General features: G+C 45.8%; 1 protein-coding gene across 1 annotated transcript in view; it reads left to right on the top strand.

Moving 5' to 3' along the window:
• The first annotated feature begins 6,013 nt into the window (after nt 1-6,013).
• Nucleotides 6,014-18,251, top strand: part of LOC121861117 (mucin-5AC-like) — a 93,817-nt gene continuing 81,579 nt past the window's right edge. Inside the window, exon 1 of the mRNA XM_042358680.1 lies at nt 6,014-6,117. Within this exon, the coding sequence (XP_042214614.1) occupies nt 6,014-6,117 (104 nt within the window). The remainder of the gene's footprint in view (nt 6,118-18,251) is intronic.

The following is an 18,251-nucleotide window of genomic DNA, read 5'->3' as shown; positions in this document are numbered from 1 at the left end:
ATCCCTCGTATTCCTAGAAGCACTGTTTGGTCTTGGGTATATATTTATCGATCAAATGGGTCATTTTACTAGTTATGATATTCAGCGTAGTGTCTGCGCTCTTGTACCTTAATAAGTCAGGCCAGTTGATACCCCACATCCCATTGTAATTTCCCTTGTAAAATTTGCACCTTGGCCAGGCCTTATCTTGAACTAAAACAGTTAAATCTGAATGACAACACTGTATGGTGACTGGTGCCAACTGGAGCAAGGTGTTCGGTTGGCCACCATACCCCCCTCGTTTGTTATGATGAGGTCAAGTGGCTTGGTGTTTGCTCCTCTCTTAAGTGTGTCGGGTCTCTAACATGTTGGAACAGTAAATTATCTCAGTTTCTACAAAAAGAGTAGCAGGGTTATTCAAGTCATTCGGGTGGACTCGTTTCTCCAGTCGATGTCGCCATAGTTAAAGCCCCCATGATAAGGAGGTGGCTAGGGTTGAGCATCGCCGCGCTGTTTATTAAGGTTCTTAAGTTCCTTTGCTTTAGTGGGCCACAGTTTGGGGATCTGTTGATACACCCGACGATAAGTAAGTCCACTCCTATAATTTAATTTTACACCACTTGGACTCTTCAAAAAATTCTCTCCTGTACCCTCGCCTGGCTGGCTCTAAGGTCTTGCCTAGCATAGATAACCACACCTCTTGCAAGTTTCTTGAGAAAGGTTCGTAAATGAGTCATATCCAGCAATACTGAACTCACATTCCTCTGGGTCGATTCTCCTGTTCTTGTACAACAGTTCTACAACACCTACAATATCTGGTTGGTGTACTCTTAGTAGTGTTTCAAACTCCTCTCTCTTATCGAGGAACGTGTTAGTAGTGTACATGACATTCAAGCCAGAATTTGTTCTCGGTAGCGTCTCTGTTCTTAGTAATAAATTCGCTCCCCCACATTCTCAGAAGCTGCAGCATTTGCTAAGTACACTGTATTTTGCAGGGTGTGGTTAGAAATGTCATTGTTTACACGGCGCGCCCCTCCTGTCCGGTAGGCTGAGCTGGTGCCGCCTCCGGGTGGGGTTGAGGTGGGTGGAGGGTGCACTGCTGCCCCTGGCCTGTGTCGGCACACTTGTTTCCACTACCCTCCTGAGTATAGCCCATGTACACCTGTCGTTCCTCCTCGACTCCTCCCTCTGCTTCAAGTCCTGCAGGAGCTGTGCTGTTCCTCTGCCATGCGGTCTGGGTGAATGAATACATCCCGAAATGCTCGCTCCTTGCTAATTTTTTGCCTGCCGAATAACCTGCCATTTCTCCTCCTCACTCACTAGTGTGATATCCTGAGGGCGAGGCTGCCCCTGCTTTTGTCCCAGCCTCCTCACATCCTGAGGGTTGATGGAATCTTCAGAACCTCTGTGCAAATATTTTGAAACAGCACCTTATCGTGTGTTTCCTTACTCACATTCCCTCCGCCTGGCTCTCTGGGACTACAAAAACTATTACATTGTTCTTGTGCTGGAGACGTTCCTGTTTCCTCTCTCCAACAGTAGGTCCGTTAATTTTCATTTCTTCACACACTTCTTCAAAGTCCTGCATACTCTCCGCCCTCCGTGGCCCTCCTAATACGTCAGCATAACCTCTTAGCAATCACCTCTTTCCCAACTTGCTCCAGTTTGTCAACCAGCAGGGCTCCAGAAGAGCCTTTATATTAGTTTTATGATTTTCAAGTCACGATAAAATGCATCAGGAGTGTCGTGAAAGAACATCGTCTAATGTAAAGGCCTGGGAGCTGCCCCTGGCCCTCATTTACGAACCTTTCAAGAAATCTTGCAAGAGGGTGTGGTTTATATGCTAGGCAAGACCTTAGAGCTAGCCAGGAGAGGGTACAGGAGAGATGTTTTTCAAGATCCGGTGTAAAATTAAATTAAAGGAGGACTTTATTAACGTCGGTATCTACAATCAAAGGAACTTAGAGCCTTAAGCGACAATGCGGCGATGCTCAACTCTAGCCACCTCCTTATCATGGGGGACTTAACTATGACATCGACTGAGAAACGAGTTCAACCAAATGATGAATAACCCTGCCACTTTTTGAAGAAACTCTGAGAGATAGTTTTCTGTTCCAACATGTTAGAGACCGACACATTACAGAGGAGTGTAGTGGACGTCTCCCCTACAAACTGCGTATCGCATTCCAATGTGCCGCCTTCCTAGCAACCAACCAGATGTTACCATATCTAGCAACGTAACCAGTCACCGGCGACTTTCTGGGTTTTCCAACATGACTCATAGCGGCTGCTGCTGGGTATATATCTGTCTCTCCATTGAGATTCAGTCTGACCATTCTTCTTGAACAAGCAACATCTCCTCCGCCTCGCCTGGCGGCCTTCGCTTCTCCGCCTGCCTGGCGGCTCGCTCCCGCCAGCGAGCATGGCGACCCACCAGCTGTCCTTCTCTGAGCCTCACCCAATCTCATTCTACCCATCTTCCTGAACAAGCAACCTCCTCCAGCACCACCTGTTAACATTTATTTCAAACCAGGAGGCCAGCAACAGGCAACATCTTCTAACGAAGCTCCTGCATCTACCTCCTTCATCACGCTACTCACGAACGTCTTCTACTGAGCAGCCCCCACCACACGGCATCTCCAGCACCAGACTGTCTATCATATAACTTATATATTATACAAGAAAACCACATTAGAGTTTCCTTCCATCCTGAGTGCTAGACAACATTAAAATCTCGATACCCCTACAATGGTGACCCGGAGATTAGCACTCACACAGGATGGAGGAGACACTGATCACGCTCCCAGTCTTCAAGCAGACACTGCCTCTTCCTGCCCCAAGCACCACATCCTACGACCCCAGCACACCTGTCCTGCCTCAGATGTTGACCCAGGCCCACACACAACCAGCAGGCGCATCTGACGACTCAGTACTTGCCGAGGAAGCACACAACATCCATCGCCTCCACACTCTTTTCTCCCCAGGTACTTACATGTTCCACCCTGCTGCTGCCGACCGCAGCTGTCACGAGCCCTAATCCGCTTCTGCTGACGTAGCCCCTGCTCCTGACCCAGGCCCACACACACCCCAGCAGGCGCATCTGACGACCCCTGTACCTGTCGTGAGGAAGCACAACCATCGCTCCACACACTCTTTTCTCCCTCTCCCACAGATAGTGTATCTGTATGATTTCAGCGATCGGCTCATCACGCCATCGCCGTTGTCTCATGAGGCACGCACCGCCCGGTCTGCCTCACATGTGCAAGCAACTCTACAGACAACAAGTCTCCTACACCGCCTGGAGGGGAGGAGTATTGTAGTGGACGTCTCTCCTATTAATCAGCCACACACCTGCTAGCTCTTTCCACCAACCAGATGTTACCGTATCTAGCAAGGAACCAGTCACCGGCGACTTTCTGTTTTCCAACATGACTCATATACTGCTGCTGGTTTCCATTGAGATTCAGTCTGACCATTCTTCTTGAACAAGCAACACCTCCCTCCTCTGCTGCCTGGCGGCCTTCCCCGCCTGCCTGGTGGTCCCCGCTCCGCCAGCGAGCATGGCGACCCACCAGCTGTCCTTCTCTGAGCTTCCTCACCAACCAACTCTCATTCTGCCCATCTTCCTGAACAAGCAACACCTCCTCCAGCAAGCTCCACGCTGTTAACAATTATTTCAACCAGGAGGCCAGCAACAGGCAACATCTTCTCTAACGAAGCTCCTGCACATCTACCTTCATCACGCTACCACCGAACGCTTCTACTGAGCAGCTCCCCACCACACGGCATCTCCAGCACCAGACTGTCTATCATATAACTTATATATTATACAAGAAAAACCACATTAGAGTTTCCTTCCATCCTGAGTGCTAGACAACATTAATATCTCGAAACCCCTACAGGAGCAAACACCAGCCACTAGACCTCAGCAAATAAAAACGAGGAGGTGGCCAAACTGGAATGACTCTTCAGTTGGCACCAGTCACCATATAGTGTTGTCATTCAGATTTAACTGTTACCTAGTTCAGGATAAGGCCAGGCCAAGGTGCAAATATTACAAGGAAATTACCACGGGATGAGGGAAGAGATGAGAGGTATCAACTGGCCTACTCATTAAGGCACAAGAACGCAGACACTACACTGAATATAACTAGTAAAGTGACCTATTTGATCGATAAATATATACCCAATACCAAACCCAGTGTCTCTAGGAATACGAGGGGATCCTACACATGAACGACGCGGCGGTCGACAAAGTAAGAGAAAACCCAGTAGGTGGGTCAGAACGATGAGCAGAACAGGTGGATATGCATAAGAGCCAAGCAAAGATAGAATGTAGAAATGCTGAAAAGGTGTTCCAGAGGCTGGTTTCAAGCGGGTCAAGTCAAACAAGCGTTTTACCGCTATGCAAAGTCGAAATTAAAAACGCGAAATAAATCAGACCTGAAAGTTTGAAGATAGTTACGATTCTGACCAGGATAAAGCTGAGGCATTGAACAGCTCCTCGGTTTTCATAAGCGAGTATACGTTAACCTTCCTCGTTTGATGACAGCCGGTTCGACAGCACTGACCCACATTGTGTTCACAGAAGGGTATTAGAATAAACGTCAAAGCTAAAAGTCCATAGAGTCCGGCTCTGACATGGTGCATCCTAGAGTGCTAAGAGAGTTGTGCAACGAGCTTGCCAAGCCCCTGAAGATACTGTTTTGTAAATGCCTGGATGAGAAAAAATGTTCAGTGGCTTATGTGAGTCCTATCTTCAAAAAGAGCCTCGTCACTCCTGACCAGCACAATATGTGATACTTGAGTATCGGAGATGCTGCAATGGAACATCTGAAAAACCTTAACATTGCCAACACGGTTTATTCCGGGTTGCTCTAAAGTAGCCTAAGATATTGGATATTTGGACTCATATTCTGGAACGGGGTAGTAATATCGACAATATTTACCTAGATTTTAAGGTTTTCGACAAGTGTACCCCACGAGGCTGAAAATCAAACTGGAAAGTACGGAATTCGATGTCCTATGGAAGACTTTCTAGACGCAGCAGTGTATTCATGAGTACGAAATCGTCATCCGTACCTGCATGGCTTCACAGGGCGGTACTATTTGTTTGATTGTTTCATAAATAACATGCCTGACGTTGCACTCCTCCATACAAATACTTCCGATGACGCCGGAAATCAAAAACCAAGCGGACTGTGAATAGCTGCAGAAGGACCTGTAGGGTATCGCGATATTAATGTTGTCTAGCACTCAGGATGGATGGAAACTCTAAGGTGGTTTCTTGTACTAACATAAGTTATATGATTTAGTCTGTACCGGAGGTGCGTATGGTGAGAGCTGCTCGTTTGAGACGTTCGTTGAGTAAGCGTGTTGAAGGAGGTAGATGTGCAGGAGCTTCGTTAGAAGATGTTGCCTGTTGCTGTCCTACGGATGCTGGAGCTTGCTGGAGGAGGTGTTGCTTGTTCAAGAAGAGACCAAATTAGAAAGTGAGGAAGCTCAGAGAAGGACAGCTGGTGGTGGCTCGCCCTAAGCTGTGCTTTGGGAAGCGAGGACCAGGCAGGCGAGGAGAAGCGAGGGCTACCAGGCAGCGGTGGAGGAGGAGGGTGTTGCTTGTTCAGAAGATGGTCGAATGAATCTCAGACAGAGCTTATATACGCCAGCACGCTATGATCATGTTGAGCCATCCTGGTTCCGTTGCTAAGATCATTAACATCTGGTTGGTTGCTAGGGAAGGCGGTAGCGGTGGTGGCTCGCAGTTGTAGGCAGTTGTAGGGAGGCGTCCACTACAATACTCCCCCTTCCGTCCAGGCGGTGTAGGAGACTTGTTGTCTGTAGAGTTGCTTAACATGTGAGGGCAGACCGGGAGGTGCATGCCTCATGTTAGGTAGAATAGAGACGAGGCGTGTGAAATACAACTGTCTAGATACACACTATCTGTGAAGGAAGAGGGTGTGGAGGCGATGAATGTTGTGCTTCCCTTACGACAGGTACAGGGTCGTCAGATGCGCCTGCTGTGTGGGCCTGGGTCATGAGCAGGGGCTCTCGCGTCGCTGAGGATAAGGGCTTACAGCAGCTGGGTCCCCGACAGCAGAGCAGGGTGCAGGACATTAGCAACCTGAGGGAGAAAAGAAGGTGTGTGGAAGCGATGAATGTTGTGCTTCCCTCCACGACGGTACAGGTGTCAAGCCTGCGTGTGGGCCTGGGTCAGGAGCAGGGGCTCGCGTCAGCGGTTAGGGCTCGTGACAGCAGCTGGGTCCAGCAGGGTGCAGGACATTAGCAGGGAGTACCTGAGGGAGAAAAGAGTGTGGAGGCGATGGATGTTGTGTGCTTCCCGCAGAGTACTGAGTCGTCAGATGCGCCTGCTGGGGTGTGTGGGTCTGGGTCAGCGTGTGGCAGGACGGGTGGGCTGGGGTGAATGTGGTGCTTGGGGCAGGAAGAGGCGGTGTCTGCTTGAAGACTGGGAGCGTGATCAGTGTCTCCCTCCATCCTGTGTGATGCTAATCTCCGAGATCACCATTTGTAGGGGTATCGAGATGTAATATTTGTCCCTAGCACTCAGGATGGAAGAAACTCTAATGTGGTTTTCTTGTATAATATAAGTTATATGATAGACAGTCTGGTGCTGGAGGTGCCGTGTGGTGATGAGCTGCTCAGTAGAGACGTTGATTGAGTAAGCGTGTTGAAGGAGGTAGATGTGCAGGAGTTTCGTTGAAGATGTTGCCTGTTGCTTCCTGGTTGAATGAATGCTGACAGCGTGGAGCTTGCAATGTTGCTTGTTCAGGAAATAGACGGTTGGTGAGGCTCAGAAGACACCTGGTGAATTAGGCGCCGCTGGCGGGGCGAGGGCGCCAGGCAGAAAGCGAGGCCTGAAAGGCAGACCAGGCAGCGGGAGGAGGAGGTGTTTGAAAGAATGGTCAGAATGAATCTCAATGGAGACATATACCCAGCAGCCGCTATGAGTCATGTTGAAAAACTGAGAAGTCTCAGTGACTAGTTCGATTGCTAAGATACTGAAACATCTGGTTGGTTGCTAGGGAAGGCGGTAGCAGGTAGTGGTGAGAGCTCACGCGGTTGTAGGAAGACGTCCCTACAATTGTAGAGTATCAAGGTATAATGTTGTCTAGCACTCAGGATGGAAGGAAACTCTAATGTGGTTTTCTTATATAATATAAGTTATATGATAGACAGTCTGGTGCTTAGGTGCGTGTGGTAGTGCTCAGTAGAGACGTTGATTGAGTAGCGTGTTGAAGGAGGTAGATGTGCAGGAGCGATGAAGATGTTGCCTGTTGCTGTACTCCTGAATGAATGCTGACAGCGTGGAGCTTGCTGGAGGAGGTGTTGCTTGTTCAGGAAGATGGGCAGAATGAGAAAGCTGGTTGGTGAGGAGGCTCAGAGAAGGACACCTGGTGGAGTGCATGCTTTCCTGGCGGGAAGGCAGGCAGGCGGAAGAAGCGAAGGCAGCCAGGCAGCGGAGGGAGGAGGTGTTATCCAAGAAGAATGGTCAGAATGAATCTCAATGGAGACAGAGCTTATATACCCAGCGCTATGAGTCATGTTGGGAAAAACCGAAGTCTCCGACTAGTTTCGTTGCTAAGTTACGGCATCTGGTTGGTTGCTAGGGAAGAAGCGGTAGCAGGTGGTGGCCAATGGCTCACGCAGTTGTAGGAAGACGTCCTCTACAATTGTAGGGTATCGAGTGGAAGGAAACTCTAATGTGGTTTTCTTATATAATAAGTTATATGATAGACAGTCTGGTGCTGGGTGCCGTGTGGTGAGGAGCTGCTCAGTAGAGACGTTCGGTGAGTGGCGTGTTGAAGGAAGTGCAGGAGCTTCGTTAGAAGATGTTGCCTGTTGGCCTCCTGGTTGAATGAATGCTGACAGCGTGGGCTTGCTGGAGGAGGTGTTGCTTGTTCAGAAGAGCCAGAATGAGAGTTGGTTGGTGAGAAGCTAGAGGGCAGCTGGTGGGTCGCCATGCTGCAGCTGGCGGAGGCGAGAGCACAGGCAGAGGAGGAGGTGTTGCTTGTTCAGAAGAATGGTCAGAATGATCTCAATGGAGAGACAGAGCTTATATACCAGCAGCGCATGAGTGTATTGGGAAAACCAGTAAGTTTAGTTGCTAAGTTCACGGTTGGTTGCTAGGGAAAGCGGTAGCAGGTGGTGGCTGTAATGCATTTGTAGGGAGACGTCCACTAATACTCCCAGCAGGCGGTGCATGCCTCATGTGAGACAACGGCGATGGCGTGAATGAGCCGATCGCTGAAATACAACTGTCTAGATACACACTATCTGTCAGGAGAAGGTGTGTGTGGAGGCGATGAATGTGTGCTTCCCTCGACAGGTACAGGGTAGTCAGATGCGCCTGCTGGGGTGTGTGGGCCTGGGTCAGGAGCAGGGACTGCGTCAGCAGCGGATTAGGGCTCGTGACAGCAGCTGGGTCACGACAGCAGCAGGGTGCAGGACATTAGCAGGAGTACCTGAGGAAAAGAGGGTGTGTGGAGGCGATGAATGTTGTGTGCTTCCTCGGCAGGTACAGGGGTAGTCAGATGCGCCTGCTGGGGTGTGTGGGCCTGCTCGGGAGCAGGGGCTGCGTCAGCAGAAGCGGATTAGGGCTCGTGACAGCAGCTGGGTCCACGACAGCAGCAGTAGGGAGGACACAGGGGAAAAGAGGGGTGTGTGGGTACAGGAACAGGCAGCGTCAGAGGCAGGGGTTCACTGCTGGGCGGGGTCGGCGTCTGAAGCAGGGCGGGTGTGCTGGGGTGTCAGGATGTGGTGCTTGGGGCAGGAAGAGGCTGGTGTCTGCTTAGAGTAACAGAGCTGCTTCTGTGTGGATAAATTCTTCTATGCTGGGCGGGGCGTGATCAGTGTCTCCTCCATCCTGTTAATCCGGGAGTCACCATTGTAGGGGTATCGTGATATTAATGTTGTCTAGCACTCAGGATGGATAGATCTAGTGGTTTTTCTTGTATAATATAAGTTATATGATTTACAGTCTGGTGCTGGAGGTGCCTCGAGCTGCAACAGTTTGAATGGCGTGTTGAAGGAGGTAGATGCAGGAGTAGAAGATGTTGCCTGTTGCTGGCATACCGTTGAATGAATGCTGACAGCGTGGAGCTTGCTGAGAGGAGGTGTTGCTTGTTCAAGAAGAGACCAGAATGAGAAAGCTGGTTGGTGAGGAAGCTCAGAAGGACAGCTGGTGGGTGCTTGCTGGCTGGGGCGAGGACCGCCAGGCAGGCGAGGAGAAGCGAGGGCTACCAGGCAGCAGCGGAGGAGAGAGGTGTTGCTTGTTCAAGAAGATGGTCAAGAATGAATCTCAATGGAGAGACAGAGCTTATATACCCAGCAGCCGCTTGTACCCAGAAAGTCGCAGGTTCCTGGTTCCGTTGCTAAGATCGTACATACGGTTGGTTGCTAGGGAAAGCGGTAGCAGGTGGTGGCTGTGGCTCGCCAGTTGCAGGCAGTTGGAGAGACGTCACCAGACCTCTGTGGGCTCCAAATGGTTGAAGAAATGGCTGCTGAGATTCAATGTCACGAAGTGAGGATGCACCTTGGCTGTACTCAACTCGGTGGAAATGAGTTTTCAAAGCCTCTAGCTTAAAAATCCTACATAGATTTACACTTTCACATCACTAAGACGATCTTGATGTTCTTATGTAGTCACTGTCAATTCGCTCGACATCGAAGGCAGAGTGCGAACCAGAGGCATGGCCACCGCGCTGCCTACAGTACTGGTCCCCATGCCATTTTAAACTATCTTTATAACAGCATCATCACTATATGGCACAAGATCTACCAAGCATTTCTTGTTATCCTATACTTGTTTAAGCTCATCAATCTCCTTACTGAGTTCTACTACAATGTTAGGGGCTAAAGGTTATTGCGTTACCTATGCCCTTCTAAGTACGGTGTTGCTACCTTTTATATTTACAGACTTGGTGTCCTGCAACATCGCTCTGTACAGCGACACCATATCCTGATTAGTGGCTGAGCTCGTCTACAATTGATGAACTTAGGTATTTTAGGACACCTCCACCTGGCATTATTACATCATTTTGGTGTAATTTTCTCCTTCGCCTTAATTTTATCTCCACATACCTTAGAGTCATGCGAATCTCCATCGAAAATCATTATAGCATTTCCACGCCATGTGCCCATTTGCAACACTTAAAGCATATTATTGGAGATTCGTTAGTAGACAGCAACCCGCTTTTATCCCAAACATCTCACAAAGACCTTCTCTGGCGCTGAATGGCTTTTAGGTACTAGTTCTCCATCAATCTAATTATCGGCCAAAATAAATCGTCAGCCAACATCCTCGGGGTCCAAGGGATAATAAAAAGAATGATTACATGGACTCCACAGGTTTTCCATCACTACATTCCCTAAAACTCTGCAGTTAAATATCACAACTTCATCATCCTTCACAGTAATATAAGGAATATGTTTACCTCTAAAGAGCACTTGATACCCTTGATGGCGCTTATGAGTCTAACTGACCACCCTTATCAAACAAATCCACGCCATTATTCTTGGGAAGTAAGGCTGGCCTCATGGTTACTGCCATCTAAACCACCAATGGGGTTTACTCATTGTACTGAAAAGCATATGCACGCACCGAGGAAGCATAACTTCTTCAGTATTTAAATACTGGCCAGCTGTGAATCTTCCTTCTATGTTAGTCAGCATGGTTCATGTGTAGGGATCCCTCGTATTCCAAGAGACACTGGGTATGCTGGGTATATGTTTATCTATCAAATGGGTCACTTTACTAGGTAAGATATTCAGCGTAGTGTCTGCGTTCTTATGCCTTAATGGGCCAGGCAGTGGATACTCATCTCACCCCTCATCCCAATGCAACCTCCCGCCCACCTCATGTGAACTAAGTAGTTAAATCTGAATGACAACACTATATGGTGACTGGAGCCAACTGGGGCAAGGTGTTCCAGTTTAGCCACCATACCCTCCTCGTTTGTTATGATGAGGTCAAGTAGCTTGGGTGTTTGCTCCCCTCTGTGTCTAACATGTTGGAACAGAAAATTATCTCTAGAGTTTCTAAAAAAAGAGTAGCAGGGTTATTCAAGTCATTTTAGAGGTGAGCTGTTTCTCCAGTCTGTCGCCGTCCCCATGATTAGAAGGTGGCTAGGGTTGAGAACTGCTGCGTTGTCTATTAAGGCTCTTAAGTTCTGATTTAGTGGATGATTTGGGGATCCGTAGATACACCCGACAATAAGCAAGTCCTCCCTTTAACCCAACTACGCCACTTGGACTCTTCCAAAACATCCCTCTCCTGCACCCTCGGCTGACTGGATTCAAGGTCTGACCTAGCATAGATAACTACACCCAAGATTTCCGAAAGTCGTAGTAGTCATATCAAGCATACTGAACTCACATTCTAGTCGATTTCTATTCGCAAGAGTTCACAACTCTTACAATATCGGTTGTTGTGCTAGTAGTGTTTCAAACTCCTATCTATCAAGGGCATTGTCAGTATGTTCATTCTAGTATTATTGATATTTATAGCTTGACAGAGGTTAGGTACAAACAGAAATATCTTTGCAACTAAGCCGGTTAAAGTTTTGTTGCCAGTATTTGTGTGTTAGTATTTCGCTTCAAGATGCTACACTGTTCATATAATGTTTATGTACATACTGATTCCTTGACGTTGATGCAGAACATTATATTTGCTAATGATTTTTACTAATTGGTGATTTGAATGCTAGGCATACCTTGGCATTAGGTTTTCAAAATCACGGAATGGTTCTGAAAAATGTTTTAGACTCTATAGAAGATGCTAAGGTCGCGCTGGTAAGCCTGTAGTGCATACTCTCCCTTACAACTGCTGATTGGTCACTTGCCAATCAGCGGCGAACTGGCCTCTCTTTCGGACTGTGCGGTGATTGGCCAGTTACCATGTTCACCTCAGCCAATCCGCTTCCACATCTCTCAGCGGCAGAATCGTATAAATACCCGCAGCCTCGCTGACCAGCAACCACTTTGCCACCTAACAACACTGAAGGTGAACAAACCCCCACTCCACCCCCGCCGAGATGGAATACAATATCAAAAGGCGGACTGGAGTATAACCTCTGTAAGAACAGTCTAACATGGTATGCTTGAAACAGTGTAATATAGTGTTATATGGTCAAATATGGTGTTATAACAAGAAGAAAAGTCTCACTTGGTGTTATATGTGAACAGTCTCACGTGGTGTTATATGTAAGAACAGTCTAACATGGTGTTGTATGTAAGACATCCTCACATGGTGTTATAACCTATGGAAAGCAGTCTCACATGGTGTCATATGTAAGAACAGTCTCACTTTACTTTTATCCTCTTCACCACTGATCGGCTCGTTAGCCCGCGGGCGATCGGTCACGTCTCTGATTACTTTTCCTTTTCTTTTATCCTCTTCAAAGATCGGCCCAGGTAATCGGTCACGTCTCTGTCACACACTGTTGGAAGTACTGGGCAGCTCTGAATGTACCTGAACCCGCTCCAGTGTTGGTCAAGTCTTGTCTTGAAGAGCTCACACTCGGTGCCGTCACAACACTTTCTGGGAGATTGTTCCCAATACAACCCTCACTCCGAAAAGTTTGCCCTCACGAGCTGTGAACCCTTAGTGGGGCAGCGTCCGCCAGCTCCAAGTAAGGACTCGACTGAGTAGTGCTCCTAAGATGCTTATACACCTCAATTAGGTCACCCCTTGCCCATCTGTATAAGCTAGGTAAGTTCCGGCGCTCCAATCTCTCAGGGTAGCTAGGAGGTGCCAGTGCAGGCACCAGTCTGGTGGCCTGTTATATATATGTATGTTTATATGCTGCCTTTATTGAATATATATATTATATATTATGTTACTTCTTACCAAAGTCAGAAAGTGTTTAGGCTTGTGTAAACCGAAATGTGTTCAAACTGCGGTAACCAAGAACAGAGAATAGCCCAGCCAGACCGACCAGCGTCATTCTCCCATTAAATAGCATAAGATACTACACTGGCAGGGGATTCACAAAGTGTTGGTGAAGTCATTGTAGAAGGATAGTGACCACTGAAGGGGCGAATCTGGAGAATTTAGTGAAGGCACCATAGCTGGCGTCAGTGGATACATCGGACGATTGGGGGAGTATGATGCAGACAAGGAGATTTCACATCATATTGTGAGAGAATGGACTTCTTCTTTCTGGCAAATGAATTAATGGACGACGGTGGTGATGCTCCAGAAGAAGAAAGCCCTTCAAAGAGAGAAAGCAATCTTTTGACAGAGGTAGGAGCTAATGTTTATTCTACTCTGGTCAATTTGCTGGTACCAGACAAGCCCAGAGATTCCTCACTGATTCAGATTACCAAGATTCTGAAGCAACATTTTGACCCTGCTCCACTTGAGATCGCTGAAAGTTACAGATTTGGCACCAGAGATAGAGGTAAAGATGAATCAGTAAGTAATTATATAGTAGCTTTGAAGAAGTTATCCATTCACCGTAACTTTGGACAGTTCTTGAACCGAGCTCTAAGAGACAGGTTTGTAATAGGCCAGAATTATGAAAAAATACAGAATAAGTTAATGAACACCACTAACTTAACTTTTGAAAGTGCATGTCAGATAGCTACAAGCATGGAATTGGCTGAGAAAAACACCAGAGAATTTGTTCCCATTGCTGGTAGTGAAACAGTTGGCAGTAGTGGCTCAGTGTGTAAAGTAACTGTAGCTAAAAGGAAGAATTATGCCACAAAACAAGGAACACATGCTGATTTAAAATGTAAGAGGTGCCGAGGGAATCATGAAAGCTTTCAGTGTAAGTTCAAGAATTCAAAATGTTACAAATGTCAACGTATTGGACATATTGCTCCTGCCTGTAGAAGTGATAAAGGTAGAGTATATGCCGTTGAAGGTGGAGAGAAGGAAATGAAAAACAGTATTCATGAGAGTGTTAGTAATTTTGTATCTGATAATGATGAGAGTGCCCATGTGTTTACTATTTACACCAGTCGTGAAGAGAAAGTTAAACATAGGTATAATGTGGACTTGTGTATTAATGACACACCTGTAACCATGGAAATGGATACTGCAGCTGATTTCTCCATAATGAGTAAAGATATGTATGAGAAACTATTTGCGCATGTGCCTTTAGAAGACTCAGGTGTCTGTTATATATATGTACGTTTATATGCTGCCTTTATTGAATATATATATTATATATTATGTTACTTCTATAATGAGACAAATCTCACCAGAAGAAGATTACATATATATATATATAGAATATTTAGTAAGAGAGTAAGAGAAGATTTTGGTAGCGTGGCGTGTTAGTTATTTGAACTGGACTTACACTTATCTTATCTTATATGTCAATACACATCTATTACGCTTCTCAAACACATTACGTTACAACTGTTTATTAATTACGACAATGACATGGACACATTAATAACACCTTCTATCGAAGTTGACATCATATTACGTTACTAGAACATCATATTACGTTACTAGACACTGATTCTCGGACACGAACATGAAATGAATACACTTCACGTAAGTAACTCATCCCATAAAATGCTAACTCACGGCCTGGGAAGGGTCTAGCAGGTGGTCCTAGGTTGTCTCTATAGACTGCTAGCTGGGCCGGAGTGAAGTCGGGGAGGGAAGTCATGCGTGACTCTCCTCGGACTGGGCTGTGGTGGACCTCCTCCTCCGATCCCTGTGTGTCTCTCTCCCGACTCTCTCTCTCTGACTCCCTCCCCTGAGGCTGGCGGGACTGGGGACCTAGCCTTCTTGTTACAAGACACTCTCGTGGGGGACTAGGACATCCTATATATTGGAGCCCGTCAGGTTGAGCTGATCGGGGCGGAAGGTCTCCTTACATTTGCCCTCGCTAATGTAGGGTCAGGTCTGGACTTTTTCACTATTTGTATATTCTGGAGAAATGTGGGTAGTAGCATCAACATCGTTTGGTGCGTGTGACATGAGGGGCTCTGGTTGATTTGTGGCCCCTTGACTTGGGCTCGAGGTTACATATTACCTGGCTAATGTAGGTGCTGGGCCTTGTCTGGGATGTACTGTAGGTCCCTTGTAATTGGGGAAGGACGCGGGTGGCTCCTTTGCTCACTGTGTGTCTTACATGGGCCTTGTGACATGGAGGAGCCTGGTTGATTTGTAACCCTTGGGCAGCGGGTTACCTGACCCCTAATGTCGGGTCAGGTCTGGACTGTTTCTGAGATGTAAGCTATGGTCTGACAACCCATCACTACATACCAAAGTCAGAAAGTGTTTGGAAGCGTAAACACGAAATGTCTTAGCACGCGTGATAACCAAGAACGAATAAGCAGCCAGACCGACCATGTGCTTGTCATTCTCCCATTAAATAACGCAAGATACTACACTGGAGGACGAGGATGGGATTCACAATGTGTTGGTGAAGTCCTTGAAGAGAGGATAGTGACCATTGAAGGAAGGCTACTCTGAACCTGGAGAAATTAAGTGAAGAGAGCAAACCATGGCTTACGTCAGTGGATACATCTGACGATTGGGAGTATGATGCAGACAAGGAAGATTTCACATCATATAGAGAAAATGGACTTCTTCTTTCTGGCAAATGAATTAATGGACGACGGTGGTGATGCTCAGAAGAAGAAAGCCCTTCAAGAGAAAAAGGAAAGCACTTTACAGAGGTAGAGCAATGTTTATTCCACTCGGTAATCTGCTTACTCCAGACAAACCCAAGGACTCCTACTGATTCAGATTACCAAGATTCTGAAGCAACATTTTGATCCTGCTCCACTTGAGATCGCTGAAAGTTACAGATTTGGCACCAGAGATAGAGGTAAAGATGAATTAGTAAGTAATTTTATAGTAGCTTTGAAGAAGTTATCCATTCACTGTAACTTTAGACAGTTCTTGAACCGAGCTCTAAGAGACAGGTTTGTAATAGGCCTGAATTATGAAAAAATACAGAATAAGTTAATGAACACCACTAACTTAACTTTTGAAAGTGCTTGTCAGATAGCTACAAGCATGGAATTGGCCGAGAAAACACCAGAGAATTTGCTCCCAATGCTGGTAGTAAAACAGTTAGCAGTAGTGGCTCAGTGTGTGTAAAGTAACTGTAGCTAAAAGGAATAAGTATACCACAAAACAAGGAACACAAGCTGATTTAAAATGTAAGAGGTGAAGGAAACATAAAAGCTTTCAGTGTAAGTTCAAGAATTCAAAATGTTACAATTGTCAACGTATTGGACATATTATATTATTTTTGTAGCTCCGTTCATTCCTACCACTAATCTATTATAATATTCAAATAAGACGTCTAATTATAAGATAATTTTCATCTATTACATTACCGGCGGAAATGTATAATAACGGAGATAGCTTTTCCAAATAAATTTCTATTTTCTTCCATTATCTCCCGCCATTATCGTCTGCTTCACCTAACACTGCGTGTCTCTCGCGTCTCCTTCATAAATCATGACGCGCATGCGTACCCGTACACGTCACACGGCCAATCAAAAGCATTTTTGCTAATTCAGAGTATATTTGGCCCAATCAAAATCGAGTTTTATTTTGGGTCTCTCATATTTTGAAATACAAGTCTGCGATGGATGTCACTTATAGTATATGTAGCTGATTGCGAGTTTTTGGAAAAAAAACGTAGAAACTATAGCATTTTTTCGATCCAACCTCAGTAAAGTGTACCAAGAGCAAGACGGAATGTAAATATCACAAAGACCAACATATGTGGCGTTGGGTAAGAATCCCAGAATGCAACGACAAACAAGAACCAGGCCAATAAGGTAAGAAATAGGTGATTCCATCATATGGTGAGAGTCAGTTAAGTAAGGTCAGGTTAGGTTAGGTTAGGTTACGTTTGTTGTTTTTTCTAGTGTTTTATTGGGTATTTGTTGGTCGCTTAGGCACTTTTTTTTCTCGGAAAACGTCAAACGAAAAAAATCGCAAAAAAAACCCCGGCTAATTTCCGCCAAAAAGGAAGGTCTATTCGGTCTCAGCACACACAAATACACTAGAAAATATATTTTAACTTGCTACAAGTGAACGGAGCTACAAGAAAAATTTACCCATATTGCTCCTGCCTGTAGAAGTGATAGAGGTAGAGTATATGCCGTTGAAGGTGGAGAGAAGGAAATGAAAAACAGTATTCATGAGAGTGTTAGCATTTTGGATCTGATAATGATGAGAGTGCCCATGTGTTTACTGTTTACACCAGTCGTGAAGAGAAAGTTAAACATAGGTATAATGTGGACTTGTGCATTAATGACACACCTGTAACCATGGAAATGGATACTGCAGCTGATTTCTCCATAATGAGTAAAGATATGTATGAGAAACTATTTGCGCATGTGCCTTTAGAAGACTCGGGTGTCAAGTTGAGAACTTATACTGGAGAGATTTTGAACACAGAAGGTAACTTAGAGTGTGAGGTAAAAGTACAAAAATAAATTTAAAGTTGCCATTAATTATAGTTAGTTATGTGAATAGACCAACTTTGTTAGGTAAGAACTGGTTGTGTGAACTTGAGATGGACTGGAAGGAGATATTTAGTGTTAGAATGTGTAACAGTATTCCAGGTCTTGAGAAATTGCTTGAAAAATACAAGATTTTATTTGTAAAGGGACAGGGTGGTATAAAGGGTTATGAAGCTCATATCACCATTGACAAAGATGTTACACCCATATATGCTAAGTCCAGACCTGTTCCTTATGCATTGAAGGTGAGGTTGAGAAGAATTAGACAGACTTGTAGTGAGGGAATTATTGTGAAAACCGCCAAGAGCATTGGGCTGCTCCAATAGTAATTGTACCTAAAGCTGATAAATCTGTTAGACTATGTGGTGATTATAAAGTTACCATTAACCAAGCTGTTGAGGATGAGCAATATCCTTACCCATCTCAAGATTTGTTTGCTGCACTAACAGGTGGAACCATTTTCACTAAGTTAGACTTGTCCCAAGCATATGCTCAGGTCTCTGTTGATGCTGAAAGTCAACAGTACCTTACCATCAACACCCATGAAGGATTGTATAAGTTCAAAAGGTTGCCTTATGGTGTTAAAAGTGCACCAAAGTTATTTCAGTGTATCATGGACAAAATTCTTGTGGGTCTTCCCAATGTGTTATGTTTTCAGGATGATGTCCTTATTGTTGACAGTGACATCCAAAATCATGTCAAAACCCTAGCTACAGCATTCGAAAGATTGTTGGCACACAATGTCAGGCTCAACAAGAGCAAATGTTCATTCCTAGCTAAAGAAGTAACTTACCTTAGCT

Source organism: Homarus americanus, unplaced genomic scaffold (genome assembly GCF_018991925.1).
Source record: "Homarus americanus isolate GMGI-L3 unplaced genomic scaffold, GMGI_Hamer_2.0 scaffold52806, whole genome shotgun sequence".
Classification (NCBI taxonomy): Eukaryota; Metazoa; Arthropoda; class Malacostraca; order Decapoda; family Nephropidae; genus Homarus; species Homarus americanus.
This window is presented reverse-complemented; position numbering and strand designations above follow the sequence as displayed.